This window comes from Bacillus rossius, chromosome 10 (assembly GCF_032445375.1).
Source record: "Bacillus rossius redtenbacheri isolate Brsri chromosome 10, Brsri_v3, whole genome shotgun sequence".
In the NCBI taxonomy this organism is placed as follows: domain Eukaryota; kingdom Metazoa; phylum Arthropoda; class Insecta; order Phasmatodea; family Bacillidae; genus Bacillus; species Bacillus rossius.
The window spans coordinates 32218535-32238724 of NC_086337.1; the positions used below are offsets into that span (position 1 = coordinate 32218535).

Below are 20190 nucleotides of genomic sequence, written 5' to 3' on the forward strand. Positions count from 1 at the left end.
TTTACCGAACAACTTTTGCCAAACACTCCAGGTGGACCTGTTATTGTTTTAGATAATGCATCATACCTTCATACCATATTAGGATGTGTGAGCTGAATCCCGTGCAACGCTGGCATTTGGGGGATATAAGACAGTGGCTCACAGAAAAAAAAAACATTCCTTATGATTTTAGTCATCTCCATCACTCCAATTCCATTCTTCTGGGCAGCCCTTTCGCTACTCTCGTGGAAGGAGTACATATCAACTTTGGTCAGCGGTAGCGACAGTGATTAAAACGTTAAACTGTCCAAGTGTAACAGAGTGAGGTATATGCAAGGGCACTTATGTACCAAAACAAAAAAGATTCGAAAAATAGACATTTATTCACAAACTCCACACGGTGGTACTACAATACAATTGGAAAACATAGCTAACTAATGTGCCTGGTGGATCCCTGAATGCCAACCTCTCAATGTCAAGTTTCATTTAATGGTTTGCTGTGAACACAGAAATATTGGGCATGAATAAATAAAACTAAAAAGTTTATAAAAGTTGCACAATTAAACAGATAATAAAAGACTAACAGTGCCAATCAAAAATGATACTGGGTATTTACTCCAGTTCATATATTACTGTAAATTAGCCTTAGTAATTCTGCTCTCATGGAATATTGAAATATTATTTCTAATTACTAAGAAATTCTCCATTACAATTTGAAAGTGATTATCTGCAAACACACATTAAAAGTACGGCTCAGAAAATTTATCAAACTAAACAGTCATTAAATTCATGACCAGCGTCAATAATCTTTAGTTCAGGTGTTAAGATAATCATCGCCAACACACGGCTTCTGTTGGTATGGCTACTCGCCTCGTTGGCGGGCGGACGTCTGATGTTGGCACCACTGATCGTCTTCTCCAACAAGCAAGTTAACTCGTAGTAGGTGCTTGGTACGAGTCCGAGAAGAGATGAAGTCACAGATGGTCATGTACCATCAGCATCGTTCTTCTAGTAGAATGCCCTCGGATACTCGCACTGGGACTCCAACCCAATGTGATGTCAGAACACCGCAGCATTCCGATGTCAGCCACTAACTTCTCGTAAGCCAAGTGAGTGTCTAGCTGATGCTGTGTTGTAACTGCCACACACTGTGCTTCACCCCGGAATCCCTGAAGCTCTGGCAGACTTGTCCACTTCCTCGTACTCGTTGGGTTACTCGTCGTAAGTCGTTAGGTGTATACACTCTCTCCAAGCGAGTGTTGCTCAGCCATCGGGAACTCACATCACGCAGTTAACTATTTGCCACACCCCTGCCATAACCTTACTCATACACTGTGTTTCTCATTCTTCAATGTTATCAACTTGTTACTCATACAACAAGTAGGTAATCTCTCATCGACAATACACTCACACCTGGAACCCGCAGTACTACTAAAAACTAAAGAGGTAATCTATTGTAAATTTAAAAGCATGATACTACAAATATTATAAATTTTGATATGAGTTCTTAAAATGCTTCTTGTGCAATCAGAATCCTAAAGAAACACAACTGCTGAAATTTGCAATGTGTTAAGAGATTAGGCAACAGCACGTGCCATAAGAGTGAGGTCTACAACACTGGTAATTTGGTTATTGTTACAGTCATGTGATGTACCTTTACGAAACATATTACATTATTTATCCAAATTTTTGCAATTAAATGGCATATTAATGCCTTTCCAAATTTTAATGCTTGCAGACAAACAATTTTAGCCATTAACTTACGATTAATTTTTTTTATTGTATTTTATTTTTATGTGATAAACTGATAACACAAAGACATAGAAAACTAATTTTTCAGCATGCAATCACATGTCGGAATGTCTGGCCTAGTTTGGAAGTACGTGTTCATAATATTAGTCCACATTGACACGAATGTACTTGGTGTGGCAGATACCTAACTAATGTAAAAAAAGAATCATTCACTAAGCAATAATTTGGCTAAGTCTAAATGGTAAGGTTAATGAATATTTGCCATGCTGACATGATAAAAATTTGGGGTGTTTGGCTAAAAGTGTGACTTTACACAAGTTAAAATTTAACCTGTACATTATCAGTTACTGAAAAAATATCTTATATTTAAGAAAATTTTATAAAGGTCACACACTGTCAATATTATAACAAGGCATGAACATACAATTTAATAAATACAAACAATTAAAGAAATTATTTTTTATTTAATATACATTTTTAAGGAAAAAACTTTCTAAACATAAATTAAATTGGTAAATATTCAATTTTTTACCGGTCATGACAAACTATAGTAAAAAAATTTTTTTAAACAAACTTCCAACTGTGGCACTGATTGTTTCACTAACTTAAATAAATATAAGTACATACGTACATATATACATTCATACAAATATTCACTGTACTTTTTAGAGGTTCCAAAAAGTTCTGTGAAAACATAAGCAAACACTATTCAAATATTACACACAAGTTTGCTCTGTGAGTAAACATGGCACAGGTTTTAACAAGAGGCACACCGTGTATTTTATAACTGGTCCCACATGAAAACTCAAGATGCAAGATAGTGTTACAATAATGAGATCAAAGTGCTTTTAGCTACCATGTTAAAGTTATTTAATTATGAAACATGACGATCTCTTGGTCTGTGGACTGAATAGCGTGACTTTTGGACAGAATGTGGGAATCTCCGTCTTGCCTCCCCAGTAGGAACACCTATGGAAAAAAAATTAGTATTAGAACAAATAAAACTAGATTATTTCCCCAATATATTATTGATACAATTTTTTTGCAAATGTTTTTGGTATAATAACTGTAATGGTTTTAATAGTTAAGAGTTGTAAATTCAAGGCAACAGTCATAATTATTTTCTCAAACTTTAAAATCCTTACAGCCAGAGCAGTAGTGTTCCGTAAACCGCGTAGTTGGAACTGGCAAATTTAGACTACAAACAGCATGTAATGTTAGAGTTGCAAGTAGGAAGAAAAGGTTTTTTAAACTATGTATTTAAACTACAGATCATCAATATGTACTCAGTTAGCATTCAATGAATGTAATGTTACTCAGTAAAGAACTTAATGATATTACAAATAATTATAAATTTTGAATCACGACAAAATTCTGCAAGTAAAATACATAGCTTACTCTGTTGAAGACAGGCCTGGTAGTTCTTGGGCTTGTTGGAGCGGCCCGTGAAGTCGAACGAGTGCAGCGACCGGTCGAGGGCGCAGTACAAGTAGCTTGAGTCGAACGCCAGGCAGTAAACGGGGCTGCTGTCCGAGCCCTTGGCGTAGAACACCTGGACGAGCCTGTTCGACGTCCTCTTGTCCCACAGCTGCATGCAGCAGCTCTGGGCCAGGCCCGACACAATTGTGTTCTCTCCGTCCGTCTGGACGCAGTAGACAGCGCTGTCGAAAGGATTCTCCCACCTCATCACAGCATCCCGCACGCTGCACACACACAAAATCAAAAAATTTAATTGACATAAGATGTTTATTGTATTGTACTTTTTGAGCAATGGTTATGGGCTTGTCTTATAATCACTGTAGTCTTATATTCACTACAATATCATATATATTTATTGAGTTCTTGAAATTTAAAAAACGGGAGAGGAAGCTTGCAATACTGATAACTTCACACATTTGGAAGTGAACTCATCAACATTTATAATACGTATGAATAGAGAAAGTTATTTCGTAAGGATGTGGCATGAGAAACAAGAGACGGCTAGTCGACGGTCAGACCAATGGTCGACAAAAAACTCCCGTTCACTTTAGAAAGACACAGTGCACATTACACATCAAAGAACAACCTCTCCTTTACTGAAGCAGCAAAGTAAATGCTTCGTCAAACAGCATGGTTGTGCAAAAAAACCTACTTCGTGGCTATCGTTATCAAAGTTCGCAGCGGGCTCTAACCAGGCGCTCGTACCGGAAGCGATAAGGGAGAAGTCTCACCGCACGTCCCACAGCTGGACGCTGGTGTCGTAGCCGCCGGCGAGGAAGGAGCGGTTGTCCAGCCACGCGACGTCCAGGGTCCCGGCCCCCCTCCTCCACTGCCCCGGCAGGGCGGCCAGCTTGGCGCGGGTCTCCAGGTCGTACAGGAGCAGAGGAGCGGTCCTCCGCACGGCGGCCGTGCCCGCGCAGAACAGCCGGCCGCCGGGGGAGACGCCCAGGCACAGCACCTTGTCGCCGACGCTCTCCTCGGAGAGGCACGCGCTGTCGTCCCGCATCGAGCTCCGCTGCCACGTCTGGGAAACAGAACACGTGTTACTGCCGGATGTCGCTGAAACAGGAGCACGCAAACATGACCGGGCGCGAAAAGGGCGGGAAAGGTCTGGGGAAAGGTGGCGCTAAGCATCACAGGAAGGTGCTGCGTGACAACATCCAGGGTATCACCAAGCCGGCCATTCGTGGGCTGGCCAGGCCGCGGTGGAGCGAAGCGCATCTCGGGCCTCATCTACGAGGAGACACGAGGCGTGCTCAAAGTGTTCCTGGAAAACGTGATCTGCACGATGTGGTCACCTGCACGGAGCACGCAGAGAGAAATGGACGTCGTGTACGCCTTGAATAGGCAGGGCCGCACTCTGTACGACTTCGGAGGGTAGGCCAGCTGTGCCACGCCTTACAAAATAATTATGAAACTCTCGACCAATTAACATTAATAATTGATACAAAATTAAGGGTGTGAAAATAGCTGGTGAACCGATTTCAAGACTTTTTAGCAATATTTTCTTTCATATTTATTATATCTCCGTCATTTTTTTACGCATCATAAAAAAAAATTACCACAAGGAGAAATAACACGATGATTTTCAAGTTACAAAGCTACGTATAACGTTTTCAGAGATAATTATCACATTTTTTTTTTAAGCGGACAAAAGACTTACACTATTTTTATTTACTGAATTACTATAAACTGAAGTGAGACATCCAAAAACAAAATGCAAGTTAGCAAACTGCTGCTGGAAGATAAAGTTACGTGCTTCCAGCAATATACTGTTTATTTCACTTATTTATACCATTTATTCCAACAGTTGAGAAACTTTTAAGGTGAGTACAACATAAAAAAACAATCAAACAAATACATACAAATATAACATAGATATATATATATATAGACCAAACAAATATACAAAGGATGAATGTAGCAGACATGTAGGTAGGCACCACCTGCAGGTAGGCAACACATGCAGAACAGTCCCTGAGTTTCGTTACTTTTTTGTGACTTTCGTGATAAGTCACTATTGTTTGGATACATCTATGCAATCAGAATAGCAAACAACCAAAACAAATTTTATGAGCTATAGCAATTTTCACATAGCCTCCCATGAGAAATGTTGAATTTATATTCAAGCACAAAATCACTCCATTTTTTGATACACAATAGCCTTTCTCATGAGTATAGAAGACACCATGTACATATGCTTTTATTTCAAAATGGTATTTCCTCTTCTTCTGAAACAAAATGCTATTCAAGGGATCTATCTTACTTAAGGTATTTTTAAGAAAGTGTACACACAATGTAGATGCTTTTTTTTGTGCAGCACGGAGCTACGAATGTTTAAGAAAGTGTACACATAGTAAATAATTAAGAATGTATAGTTTACTCATTATTTTGCCCTACTAAGACACTACTCATCGAAAACAGTATAGTTGCATAATAAGTTTCTGTTCCTTAATTACTTAATTCTCTGTAATAATTTTTTTTTTTATTTAGCTCGAAATCAGTAGTTTTGAGGTATCTTGATAGCTTAAGTCCCATTGCTATCATATAATTATAAAATACTGGATGAAAAAAATGTTTTACTGACACAAATATACTAGGTAAGCTACCGCCAACAAAAACATATTCCTATAACACACCTTGATGAGACCGTCAGAGCCACCCGACAGAATCACACTGTTGCTGCAATCAACCGCACGCACATCTCTGGAATGTGCTGCTCGATGCAAGAATAGTCGAGTGTAACAATCCGACCAGCCACTAAGTACGCCATCCCTGGTGGTAACAACTTCAGTTAAGATCTAAAAGAACAACATACTGAGCTGTACTGTACCATGGAGGTTATCAAAACATGTCACGACTTAAAATGAGTAGAGACCTGAAAAAAGTAGATATAATTTCTTTATTAAATGTGTGTTATTTTTCTGAAACATTGGTGTTATTTTCCTTTTCTTTTCTAACTTGACATGGCAGACATGGTTTTAGATAATAATTAAAGAGATGTACCTGACAAATAATTACCACAAGCCAGTTTGCATAGATTCTAACGAGAATGGAAGCAATTCATAAATCACCCATTTACTGCTTCTGTTTCATATTTTGAGGTTACAATGTAAATTTTACAAATGTTTGATGTCTTATTCTTGTTATAAAAATTATAACTATGTATAAAACTATGCATACAGAAAAGTTTTAAAACTAATATAAATAATTTTGTTTCAAAAAATATTGTTACTCCAACATGATTTTTGTATTTAAGTTTCAATTAGAAATTTTTTTTAGCATGCCCAACACAACAGAGTGACAAACAAAGTCTCAAAATGTCTAAATAAGCTGATTTATTCCATTTATTCAACCAAAATATCTTCAAATTTAATCAATGTTCTATAAACATACAAAACAATTTACTTAAGAAATTAAAAATGTTTTCCACTAACTACGTAGGAAGTTTTACTTTTATAGTTACATAACTTTAAAAAAGCAGTACAACCAACATACCTACATCAAGGAGTTAACTAAGATGGCGGTAAAACTATAAAATCTAAACAACAGTAGTATCTACAAAAGAATGCCAATTACACTAAAAATAACATAAATATACATAGGTATATGGTTAAAATACATTTTTAACATTGATACATAACATAAAGATAGAATTTGTAATTTAACAAAACTTCCTCGCAGCTGTGTCAAAAGCATGATAAATTGCAGTTTTCAATCTGAAATTAGTATTTTAACTTGAAAAACCGAAAATTATCACACACTTGCACGACTTGATACTACATTAAGTGAATATCTGCTGAAAATATTTGTGGAAAAACAACAAATACAAGGGAGATATCGAGTTAATATTTTAGTTATAGCCCTTAAAAAAATAGTGCGTGGAGTCCCTCCGCGCGGAAGAAACTTCGTAATGTGGAAATGAAAATAGGAAGGGATAGAAATTGATTTTTAGTGAAATCATATTGTATCAAATCAAACTAAAATAAATCATGAAATCATTCAACGATAAAAGCTGTTTATTTAATTAAGCGGACGGGTTCGCCCCAAGGAGAAAATTGGTGCGGCGAGACCTCGTGGACATAGAGAAATGACACACACTCCCTCTGTCTCTTTCTATTCCCCCTCCCCAGGAGCGTTAAAACGTTTAACGCAACCTTGTTGGAAGTCGCATTAGAAGTTTCACTTCAAAAGTAAAGATGAAAAATGAATATATATATATATCCAAGGTGGCATGTGAGACAGAGCATTAAGAGACAACGGTGGTTATGGAACAGCTCACCTGCCGCCACAAATCAAGTGCCCGTCGCGCCTGACGAAGCGGCACACGTCTTTGCTGTCGCCGCAGACGTTGACCGTCCGCTCGGCGGAGAGGGTGTGGTCCACCCGCAGCAGCCTCATGATGTATGGCCCCTGACTCAACCACAGCTCGTTCTTCTCCAGCACCATCCAGGGCATGAACCTCGTGAAACACAGACACTCTGTCAGGAGCGGCTGCGAGTGTTCTGCTCGAGAGACTTGGCTCCGAAGCACAGTGGCACTTTGCTGAACCAAGTTTCTGTATCACCCGAGCCAACCCTTCTGCGCCATTACCATTGCTTGAGGACCCAGAAAATGATCTAACTACTGTTTAAAAGAACCTCAACGTTATATTTACTTGTTGAGTGAATCATGAAGTATTTAATATAATTTTTTGGACACACGCGGTTGGAGTTTTGCATTGTTGGTCAGGCCCTCGGATTAGCTTCAAAAATAATATCTGGCCCTAAGAATGAGTGAAGCAGGTGGTTGCTGCAATACATCATTGCCAAATCCTTCACAGTTCTGCCTTCGCTGGGCTCACTGTCTTGCCATCTCTAACGATCTCCCTCTGTCACCAAGACTACGAGTCATAAAACTAGAGAGGAAACATTTTACCTCGTCTTTACGACAGCAATTTAATTCTGACAACCTTAACTATTTAAAGATAATTGTAAAGTGTCTGATACGAAAGACGAACATCACCAGCTTTCCGGTAATGAATATTGATAAATTATTTCACATTTTTGGATAAGATGTGAGGCCACTGCAGGTTAGGGGTTAGATGTCACCATTCAGCTAAGTTAAGACTCAATTTGACAGCAGAAAGATTAGGGGAAGAGTTAGCAGTATTTTTTTTTAACAAAAGGCGGGAATCAATTTAACTACCATGCACTTAAATTCTATGGTTAGAAAAAGAGACCATATCATAAATAATGACTGATGGATACAAAACAGAATACTAGTGGCAGCATGGTCATAAATACATGCTTATTAAAATAGTTCTTCCTTAAAATTATTTTCCTTTTATGCCACCTTATCATATTCAGGCACTGTGAAAATACGACATACTTATCTAGAGTGTGTGGACTCCATGCAATATTTATAAAAGTAATGTTACATAAAACAACATGTTACATCAGACTATAGCAATATTCACCTCTTTAAACAGGCTGAAAATGCAAATATATACACCAGAAAATACTGTACCCATATAATTTTTCAAGATGTAAGACTAGGTATTGCAGACATTAAAATTCTTGTAAATATGAAAGCAATTTTTCTAACCTTGGACTGACCTCAAGTCCAAAACTCAATTAATTTAAAAAAATTATTGTGTTTTTATAACTCTTATATAGAGACACTTCTCTCATGTTAAAAAAAAAAAAAAAAAAGTTCTTAAACTGAACACAACTCCATAAGTCACACAAGGTAATAAATAGAGTACTATATTAAAAATAGTAAGGCTGAGTTTATAAACTATGCAAGATTAGTAAACACAATGCCAGCATTAGTTAAATATCAACCTCTTGCGTTTCCACCTTCCATATTTGGAAGTGTTATGTTCCGAAAACTTTCAATGAAATATACGTTATGCTGGTTTCATTATATAGGTACATCACATTTTCATTTCCTAAAACTTTTGCACAGTGAAATAAATTAAAACTTTTTTTCAAATTAGGTATCAAAAATTTCATATTTTACAATAAACATGAATAATTAAAAGAAACCCTGGAAAGATATTTGTTTACCATTTTACAATTTCAAATTGTATGGTCAGTGACGACTCACAATTTTTTTGCTTTATAAAAGACAGTGATTATGTTGCGTTGGTTGCAGTTGGTTTGCGTCATCATATTACTTGCATAGTTTACAAACTCGTCCTAATACCTACCTTGCAACTTGCCGCTTATGAATAGTCTCTCTATAACTTCCCAGCTTCCAATTTTCTGATATCCTGCAACTCTCCTTTGGTACAAGGACATGATATGTCCTGTAAAACATTACAAAAATATCAGATATGAAAGAATATATCTTTTTTTTTATTATGCTAGGTATTTTATGCTATTTGTTACAGCTAAAAGCACAGGCCCTAACCTTTCTTAGGCAGGTGTGCAGATAGGAAATAGGTACTTAAAAATAAAAACATTGTCATTTTAGTTTAAAATTATTTCAGAGTTAATACACATTTTTTTGAATTTTTATTAGTATTATAATTTAGATGTTTTTTCTATCGTTATTCAAGTACTTGGTACATATTTCAATTTAAAATGTACCTGATGGTGCAATGTAGCCTACTCATTGTGTTTAACAGTGCATGTCAACAAAAAAATTTCAATGTGCAAATCATACGTAAAAGTTTAGACATAAATTTCAGGAATATGAATGTATTTAATCTCGGGCTGGGTATCACTTCGACTGATGATTCAACGGCCCCTTAAAACTCTTAAGCTATGAAAGCTACAGAGTTGAATGAAGTAAATGTATCTTAGTAGAGCAGACTTTGCTTGTGGTCGTTACGTATGACTCGCACGGTTAACAATTGCATTGATGACGTAATCAGCGTTGGTGGAGCTCTTAAAATTGAAGTCAGTTGAGAGCTGCAACTCCAAAAGTAACGGAGAGATTTGATGATTTAAACTTTTAGTTGCTCGTGAGTGAGCAGCGAGTGATTCTAATTAAGTGTAATAACTATAAAGTTACTAACTTGGTTTTGGATTTATTAATCACAAAATGCCTATGCAAAAACAAGTTATGTTGCAGGAAAGAAAGAAAACAAGCTAAATTGCCCAAGCAGAAGCAATCAAAAATGCAGAGAAGTGTCTTAGGTATCGAATGAAGCAAATATATCTGAGAGAAATAAGCTAGTGGGGCAAAACGAGCCCCCAAACTAGGTGGAAAATTTGAGCTTGAGCGAACCTCAGCTGTCTACCTCGCGAAAAGTAACAGGGAATGCAGAAAATTGTTTGGTAATGGACGTGGGTCTGCTCTGTGATGACTCTGATGTTTATATGGAGCCAGTTGAGCCAGTGGTTGTGAAAATGGGCCGAGTTTGTCGCGGTTTGGTGTCGCAATATTTCTGTCAAGTAAGACGTTCATTGAATTAATTCCAAAAAATAAAGCAACATCAATTTTATTAAATTATATTATATATTTCATACACAACATTGCTGTTAGCACAATGGAAATTTATGAAACAAAAAAATACAGCCTACCCAGAGTTTTTTTTTGTAAACATGTCGACACTGGTAAATGTCATAAATTTAATTTTTTTTTCCATTGAAATTGTTTGGTTGGTTCAGGATGGTTGAAGCAAAGAAAAGAAGGAACAAGTTACTGTGCGTCATTCAATGAACCTGTGAAAGGAGTGCAGCAGTGCCATTAGCTTATATTCTAAGCTGCTTGTGTTGAGTGTTAGGATTCTGAGGAGTTTTTTGAAAATTTTCAAAGCCATTTACAAGAAGGATAAAAACATGAAAAAAGAATCATTGAAAGAATAAATGGAGGGGGGAAACAGGAGTACCCTTACAAAACCCACTCACCCTCTGCAAAAAAATGATAAGTTGCCCCATTTGCAAACATATCCAAGCCTGACCCTATTGGAAAACAAACCCAGATCATGTTGAAGAGGAGATAATACCAAAACAGATACATACACATATTTAACACGGCACTAATGATATAATGAAGTAATTACACTTCACCTCTAAACGTTTAGTAAGCAGATCATTGAAGTATAACAAAATTGAGCTCCTGCCTTAAAATAACCACCCCAAAGGTAAGTAAAAAAATAATTTTGAAAGTATTTAATTTTACGCAGAAGCCCCTAAAATATAAATTTACCATCTGACCATTCACGGCTGTCGTGAGAACACGTGTCTACCTAAGGGTAAATTATGAAAGCAGCAGTTTATTTGAAAGTTTAAGCAACGTACCTCCGTCGAAATCGCTCACATAACTGGTTGGTAACGATAACTTTCTTGCTCTTTTCTTGCCAAAAATAGTCATCGTCAATTATTTCATTAAATCTCTTACACGTACGAGCCAAGCGACCCAAAGATGTGATATCACACAACTGAAATATCAAAAAGAGTACTTCTGTTGGTAAAGTTTGCAAAGGAAAATTAGTTTCCTTGCTGCTTTTGACGCGATCGCTCATTGTTAGATAGCAAAACTAATGATTTACGACACATAATTGTTTAATTAAGTTGATACATTCAGTAACAGCCGTTTAAAGTTATGTTTATAAATAAACCATGCTTGCTACCATATTTAAGGTCAAATGTGGCACTAAAATCTTCCTTGTGGCCATGAATTTTACTGAATCGCTTTTTTGACATTTTAAAAATAATTCTTTTGTAAAAGATAACTTAGAATTAGTTGAACTACAGAAGGTACGTTAATTTAGGGCAATCATTTTTGTTATTTTAATGTAGAAAGAATAGGCACGCAACTAAGTAGCTCGTGAGATGATGAGATGTATAAACTTTTTCATCTAATCATGTACTAAGTCTTAAAAAAAAACATTTTTAGTATAATCTCTGAAAAATATTGTTGAAAAGGCTATTGAATCTAATTTGGCGTCAATAATATTGATCACTTAAATAATATTTACTTAAATCACTTAAATAATATTTGTGGAGGTGTATGGGCATTTTGATGAGCATGTAGTGGTAAACGTACAACGTAGATAGAAAATGTTTGCCAAGCAACGACTTCTACAATTTTGACAGCGATAAATGGTTTGTTGTTGTTTCGTAGTGATGTCATGAGCTACGAGCATTGTAAAATTCAATTAATGAATTTTCATTGGTAATTTTCTTCTATTTTATTAATGTTTTTGGTAATTTCAATTGTTGGTGGCAAAGAATTTAGTATTTTGTATTCAAAACGCTTTTTAATTCTTGCTAAGTATTTTCTTTAGTCTTAACAGTTATTTTTTTTTTTTATTAATCTTGGAGTCCTAATGTTTAGGATAAGAAAGAGTATGTTGTCACAAATGGTATTCAGACTACGATTCCAAAATGTTCGGATTAGGTAGCTGGAAAGTACTATCAACGTAATGTTTATATTTTGGCGGTAAAATTGATTGTTGCGTTATTTGATGAGTTCAAACGTTCCTCTAGTGTGTGTTTAGTAACCTTAGAACAGATTTAAATTATGGGCTTTGTAACGTCTGATAGTATATGCCGTTGAACATTTAAAAACATTCATTGATTGATCCTACTAAAATTGATTTGATTTGGATTTAATGTTTATAACGTGCTATTTAGCTTCCTTCTGGGGCAAGATATTTCCCACCCATTTTTTTATCCTCCTAAGACCATATCCGCAGTTAGGGAGTAGTATAGATCCCGATACCACAATCATATTTATGACTTCCCCAACATGGCGGCGCTGACGTCATTACCATCCCTACATTCTTACGGGACAAGCGCGGGAATATGGGGGTTTTGGGCAGAGAACACTCGCATGCTGGTTATGCACAAACTACGTTTCTCTATCAAACTAACAATAGGGTATCATATTCTATACTACCTATTCTAGTATATGACACAATACTGAATTAATATTTCCCATGGTATCATGTTCTATACTTAAGTCCTACCTACTCTCGTGTAGGACACAATACCAAAGTAATATTTTCCATGGAATCGTGTATACACTTCAACCCTACCTATTCTAGTATAGGACACAATACCGAATTAATATTTTCCACAGGATCGTGTTCTGTACTTCAGTCCTACGTATTCAAGTATAGAACACAATACCGAAGATACATTTCCTACGGTATCGTATTATACACTATAATATTGCCCGGTTTATTATATTTTGCGATACCACATTTTATAATTTAATCATAGAACATTTTACCATATATATTCCGTATACTAATTTACTTTGGTAAATATGTAGTTGGGCGGTATTTGCGAAAAAAAATGTTAAAAATCCGAAAATACCTTTATTCTATGCTCTTTAACTTCCTCTTTACAATAACAGCGGCGGAGGTAAGAAATTCCAAATACTTTAGGAGATATTGAATTTTTAAATTTCATCACAATTATAGCAGTGCGTTCATGTGTTTTTCACCATTGTTTCTTGTTTAGGAGTATCTATTTTTTTATTGGATAATGATGTCACGTGATTGTTCGTGATAGGCCAGAATTCAAACTAACCAATACGTGATTATTTACTTCATTTATTGTTTAAAACTGTATTTAATTACCGCCTCCAACTTAGGCGAGTTTTAAACGTTTCTAATTTTAAAGTCTTATTTTTTATTGTTGCGCAAGTAATAAGTAACAAAAAAATTGTACGTGAGTTGTTTCTGTTCATCCTTTGTCCCGGTTTGTTAGGTCAGGTCAGTTACATTATAAATACTTTAAAACTAAAGAACCATTGAAATAATTTCATATTATTTCTAATGTACGCTTAGTTTCAAAGTATTTATAATGTAACTGACCTGACCTAATCAACCATTTTCATTAATTAGGCATTCACAAACACACGGCAAAATAAAAAAATGGCAACGGTCGAATGATAAACACAGGTCTTGTATGCAAAATAAGAACGGCGATATCTCCTAATGTATTTGGAATTTCTTACCTCCGCCGCTTTTAATGATAAGAGGAAGTTGAAGAGCGTCTAATAAAGGTATTTTCGAATTTTTAAAATTTTTTTTCGCAAATACCGCTCAACTACAAATTTACCATTAGCTGACCTACCCTCACCAAAACTTCGCTTTGTCTTTATCACTTCAGCGATAGCAAAACTAACCTATAGAAAAAGAGCCTTTTTTACATTACCTACTACATTTTATAATTCACCTAACCGAATAAACTATTTCACCGAACATTGCAAACAACACACCTCTTCACCTAACACATCAAAACAAATGCACATAATGCACAACCTCCAAATCACAAACATTTAACACCCTTTAAAGACTAACCTTTCTTGGCTTTATGGCAATAATTGTTTATGGTCAATATTTCTCTTGTATATATTAAATTTACACAAAAAAGAAATTGCCATTCCTCCATTTTATTTTTTCTACATTGCAAAACACAAACTGTTCATTTCCTGTTTACTACAAACACACATTCTTTCTCTGCACTGCACCATTATATTAATATTAAAAAGACATGACCTTCCTCTTCTCTCCTGACTTATTTCCATAGATATCCAATAAATTTCTTCATACCTACTTATTACTTCTTGTGTACTTATTTTTTTAAATTCTAAAACATAATTTATTCTACATTTAAATCATTCCTCGTTCTACGATCCCCCAAAACTCACACTAATTATATATTATATATAATATGTATGAATTATGTATAGTAATATATGTATACATACATAAGTAATATGTATATATTATGTATAGGTAATAATTATGTATTATAAACTATATTTTTTTTTTCTGCGGCACTATCAAATATTGGCGCTACTTCAGATTTTGCTGTTGGGTCATTCCATGCCAGATCATCCAGCCAAGATACACATTGTCCAACCCACCATCTCAGATTTGGATGAAATTTGGTACATGGTATCTTCAGACAAAAATAAGAACCAGTATTTTTCATTTTTGGAATATTGTCTCTAGTTTGGAATTTAAAGCCCTTCAAAATATCCCTCAGTTAGGTGGAGTTTTTTTTTAATCCGCAACCAAAGTCGAGTGACACAGTTTGCTTTAACTTACATTTGTAATAACAGTTATTAATGTAGAATCATGAAATTCACCATACTTATTCAGATTTTACTTAGATTTCAAATATCACTCATAAAATGTAGGTAATTAAATGCCCATACGTACGTGCAATTTGTGTTAGAAGTAGAAAAAAATGAGTTAACCAAAAATTGTAGACATCAGTTCAGTAATCCTATTATAACTTTTTTCTATTAATCTTTACAATCTTGGGCTTGGTAGCATTAGAAAGAGCACAAAATTTGCTACAAAATTGTGAAATAAAATTTGTGGATATTTACTTTCTCATTGATAAAGAACTTAAAGTAGGCCAACTTTAGGTATGTACAAAATCAAGTGGCACTGGTATTGAAACAAAATTGCTGTTTTCATGAACACAGCTTGCAGGCCTAACTTTGACTGGAAAAGAAGATAAGGAAGGGTATGGCAGGAAAATGGTGTGAGGAGCAGTTTATAGAAGGGAGGTCTACCCTAAACCTGATTTTTGCCACTTGAAAACTGATGGGAGAGAAGACACTAATAGTAATGATATTCGTGGATGTGGCGAAAGCATACAATAGTGTGAAATAACTTAGTCCTACAGTGTGTTTGGCAAGCTATGGCAGAAGCTGGGGTTGAATTAAGAGTAAGTAAGTAGAGTGAGGATTATGTATAAGGGAAACAGAAGCAGTATGAGAACTGGAAGAGGGATGACGAAGTGGTTCAAGCAAGATAACAGAGTGATGCAGGGTAGTGCATGGCCCCCCAATGCTGTTCAATTCAGTGTCGGAGAGACTTATGAAGAGAGTAGAAGAAAATATCAGAGAAGGAAAGATGAAGGCCGCTATTTGCTGATGAGTTGATGGTGTGGTGAGAAAAGGAAGGTGAGGCTCAAGAGCAACTAACGGAATGGTGTGAGGAAGTGAGTAAATGTTGTATGAGAATCAGTATTAAAAAGAATGATGTGATGGTCATGACGAGGAACAAAAATGGATTAAGGAGATGCATTAAATTGGTTGGTGTTGAGATAAAACAGGTAGAAACTTTCAAGTATCTAGGAATTGAATTGGAGGAAGAGGGCAGAAACAAGGAAAAAGTAAGGAGAGGACAACGGGATGCATTCTACAGTAAGAGGAAGTGCCATTAAAGTGCAAACGAGTGTTACACAATACCTACTGTGTGCCCATTGTCATTTATGGAGCAGAGTCTTGGACTATAGAGGAGAGAGATGTTGGAAGGATCAGAGCAATAGGAATGAAGTTTATGAGGGATATTTTGGCAGTTACAAGGCAGGGCAGGATCAGGAATGAGAATGTGCAAGCAAGAGCAAAAGTTGAATGAGATAATTGAAAAAGCAAGAATGAGATGGTATGGCCATGTCTAGAGAATGGGAAAACAGAGGCTGCCTAGAAAATGATAGTTGAAGTACACAAGAAGAAGATGCCAAGGAAGACCAAGGAGGAGGTGTGAAGAGCAGATAGTTAAAGAGTGCTGGAGAGAGGAGAAGACTGGAATAGAGTGAAGGATGAGGAATGGTGGAGTGACAGAGGAAGATCGAGGCATTTTACTTTGCCGACCTGGCCAATGGTTGAAAGCAATTGATGATGATGATGATGATGATGATTATGATTATGATGATTATTATTATGATGGTGATGAGTGGGGACCGCCTACTTAAATTAGTACTTTTATCATTTGCTTAGAATAAAAACATGTTATCTTAGAAATAACCAAATTTACAGCAGATGAGCTGTTTTTAAATATATGTTGTACAATTTTTAATGCTATTTAAATAGCTAAATAATATTGTTATGTGCTGAGCCAAAGTCGAAGATTATTTTAATTACTAGGTCTTTCAGAAGTCCTGAAATTGATTTACGAGGTATCGTAAAACTGGGTGAATAGGAACCGCCAACACAAAAAAATTGTTACGTATGATATCTTTATTCTTAAAATTTTACACCTATTTGTAAGTTATTAACCAATATTATTTATAGTGAATTTCATTGAAGAGTATGAATGTTTATATTCACACCAGACTTGTCCTTTACGAAGTGCACGCTGGTGTTTCAGTGCGGAGCCATGGTGAAGCTGGGAGAGTTCTCGCCGCTGAACCCGGACCTGCAGTGCACTGGGAGGGCGCTGCTCGGCCTGGGGGAGTACGAGGAGAAGAGACGCATCCTGCTGGAAAAGAAGAAACACGAGTACCTGGAGCAGATGGCACAGGTCGGCAATGTTGGCGCTTTCCTCCCTTGGCTTGCGACTTTCACACCAGTCACGGGCGATGTTCAGAGCCGGGGAAATCCCGGTCTTGAAAGTACTGGGAATTCCTGGTACTTTTGATGTATTAAAAAGTACCAGTAATTTAAAAATCGATTGCCGGTTCTTTCGATACTTTCGGGACTGGACATCGACAGCATGAAATTTTGTTTTTATTACGTGCTAAGGTTACTTTCATTTGACACTCTCCTCTGGTGAGGCGATCTTTGGCGCGCCTCTGTCACCAGTTGGTGCTCAGATTTCTGTGTACGCTTGTGGCTGTGGTTGTCAAGCCAATATTATTTAAATAACAATTTTTATCCTTTTCAGTTTGTAATGAAAAGAAGAAATGTTGTTTTAACCCATTCGTGCACAGATCGGTCTGTCAGCCGTCGCATTCCTAAAGCCCGCCCCACACGATGCCCATTTCCTTAGCAGTTTTCATGTTATTTTTATGCTAGCGCGCCTGCTCCCGTGTGGGTAACTTTCCAGCACCCTTCCAAGGGGTCTGGCTATGGGTATAAAAGTTTTCATACCCAAAGTCTTAGCCAAAACCGTAATAGAACGTGTCCTATTTTTCTGCTACGAAATCTGTTGTTGAATTACCCATGATCCTCCTCAACCAATCATAGCTGCGTATATTGGTCACGTGTCCTTCCGGGTTTTCAAAATAAAGTAACTATCAACATGGCGGCCAAGTGGTGTGTGGAACATGTGGAATGTTTGATTGAAAATTATGAGAAATACCCTTGTCTCTACAACGTGAAAAGCCCCATATATCATAATAAACACGCAAGAAATGAAGCGCTGGCAGCTATAGCAAGTGCTGTGTCAGAGTTGAGGCCTGGGACTTCTGTCGACGAAGTGAAGAATAAGTTTGCAAAACTGCGATCTCACTTCGTCGCTGAATTCAGCAAGAAGAAAACCTCAGAGAAGAGTGGGACCGGTACTGATGAGGTAAGTTACATATATTTAAGTGTAGTTGTAACTAAATTATTATGTAGGTCTACATTATGGAGATTAGGATTCGCACTATCCGTATTTATTCAGAGACTCATTTGCAGTTGTATCAAATACAGTGTTAGAGTAAAAGCGTGATGAATAATTTTGAATATATTGTTTTTTAAATTTCTTTAAAAGCCCGCTGTGAGCAGGTTTTCACACTTGTTAAAAATGTTATTAAATAAAATAAAATTGTTGTGAGTTAGTTATAATGAAGTAACAAATTTAAAATTGCAAGTAGGCTAGAGTGGCATTAGTGAAATAATTTAAATAAAAATTCTAAAAATTTTTTTGTTACTTGATATATTACCAATGGTTTACTATTACCAATAGTTGGGGCAGGTTACTGATTTGTGCTGCAAAAGGACAAACACTCAGTGACAAGCATCCCTCCTACATTCCTGTTTTATCCCAAACTGAATTACACTACTAGCCAACATACACTCCAATACATTCCATTCTCTGCTCACAAAAAAATAATTCTTTCCTCTTTGCTCTTTTTTATGACTTTCCTAGAGTTCACCCTTGTACTTCTAGAAATTTCCATTACAAATATTGTGCTATTGTGAAAAAGGTTGGTTGGGTTGGGTTTTGTATCAAAAACTAACGTTGCAGCTTTTTCGTAAATAAAATAATTAATTTCTGTAAATGGTTTTATCGAACACTTTTTACCCTGAAAACAGCATTTCTCAATTTCTTCTGGTTTCTGAGAAATTCCTATTTATAGGTTACATTTCAAAGCCGTGCAGGGTAAACATCCTGTATTGCGTATCCAGGTGTATCCAGATAAACCTTTGTTCCTGATGGCATGATTCTGTACTCCTGATCCTGTGGTAAGTACACGATGCTTATTTTTTTAAGCTGACGCGTTTCATGTAACAGCGCGAAACTTGATGTAAAAAATAAATTACGTTAGGTTTTATACTAGTATCGTGTGAAACGCATCAGAGCTAAGCGCCTCCCCACTGCTAAAAAAAATAAGCTTCATGTACCACAGGATCAGCTGTACATGATCATGCCATCAGGAACACAGGGTTAACGTGGACACGCTATACGAAACTTTTACCCATGCGGCTGCTGCCATTGCGGTGGTGTTTATTAATAGTTATCGCCAGGAGTTTTTAAGATTCTTAATTGTTTTTGTTAAAAAAATTAATTTGGTTGGTGCGAGATACTATCTGCTCTGTAAACAAAAATTTAATACATCAGACATCTTATAATCTGTAACATTCAAAACTTTGCAGATGCAGGATCACTGAAAATGCTGGGCTTATAGGTAGAATGCCTGAAATTACCAAATGCTTAGTTGTAGAGCAAATGCATCTGTAATACGGTGTTTGGCAGCAAATATTGATTAAGCACAAACATAAGGTTAAACTTTTAAACAGTAATTCAGGCACAAAATCAATTTTGATTGTATATTTTAAAAGTTATTTTCAGTTTGGTTAAAAATTATAGGTTTTTAGCTTAAGCTTGCATGCCTCAAATCTCTGCATTCCTCAATAGTGCCAGGCCTAGGGGCATTCTGGACCGTTGCTTGCCAGGCTGTCAGAAAGTTACTGTATTATTTTTAACATTAGGTTGTATGGGTTTTGAATGATTTGGTTTATTCATGTTCTGACCAATTTAAACATAGGCTACTTGTTAAAGTAGGTACCTATTGATAATGAGAATGACTATTTTAGAGCAAAATATCTTAATGGTATTTCAGAATATTAATAATTTTTGGC

The 20190-nt window shown here is 36.2% G+C and overlaps 2 protein-coding genes across 4 annotated transcripts in view; one reads left to right on the forward strand and one right to left on the reverse strand.

The window, feature by feature from the left end:
- Positions 1 to 343: 343 nt before the first annotated feature.
- LOC134535918 (F-box/WD repeat-containing protein 4) lies at positions 344 to 11988 on the reverse strand. The gene is made up of 7 exons (XM_063375295.1): positions 11445 to 11988; positions 9404 to 9502; positions 7493 to 7672; positions 5850 to 5985; positions 3942 to 4234; positions 3130 to 3434; positions 344 to 2700 (listed from the first exon to the last, which is right to left on the reverse strand). Exons 1-7 carry the CDS (start codon positions 11666 to 11668, stop codon positions 2606 to 2608), a joined length of 1332 nt encoding a protein of 443 aa, XP_063231365.1. The 5' UTR covers positions 11669 to 11988; the 3' UTR covers positions 344 to 2605.
- Positions 11989 to 12065: 77 nt separating this feature from the next.
- The window catches only part of LOC134535919 (ras-interacting protein RIP3-like), a 50551-nt gene continuing 42426 nt past the window's right edge, over positions 12066 to 20190 (forward strand). Inside the window, exons 1-2 of one of the 3 annotated variants that reach the window (XM_063375296.1) lie at positions 12066 to 12251; positions 17273 to 17425. In XM_063375296.1, the coding sequence (XP_063231366.1) occupies positions 12249 to 12251; positions 17273 to 17425 (156 nt within the window). In that variant the 5' untranslated portion in view covers positions 12066 to 12248. Of the gene's footprint in view, positions 12322 to 17272; positions 17426 to 20190 lie in introns of all 3 variants that reach the window. The other 2 variants (XM_063375297.1, XM_063375298.1) reach the window with 2 other exon arrangements.

What these genes read in the sequence shown, in the direction of transcription:
- LOC134535918 (XM_063375295.1), bottom strand. Translation starts at nt 11,668, where the DNA reads ATGAGCGATCGCGTCAAAAGCAGCAAGGAAACTAATTTTCCTTTGCAA. An exon ending in TGTGAGCGATTTCGACGGAG is followed by an intron (nt 9,503 to 11,444) that starts GTACGTTGCTTA and finishes AATGTTTTACAG; the next exon opens with GACATATCATGTCCTTGTAC. An exon ending in CACTTGATTTGTGGCGGCAG is followed by an intron (nt 5,986 to 7,492) that starts GTGAGCTGTTCC and finishes TGTTACCACCAG; the next exon opens with GGATGGCGTACTTAGTGGCT.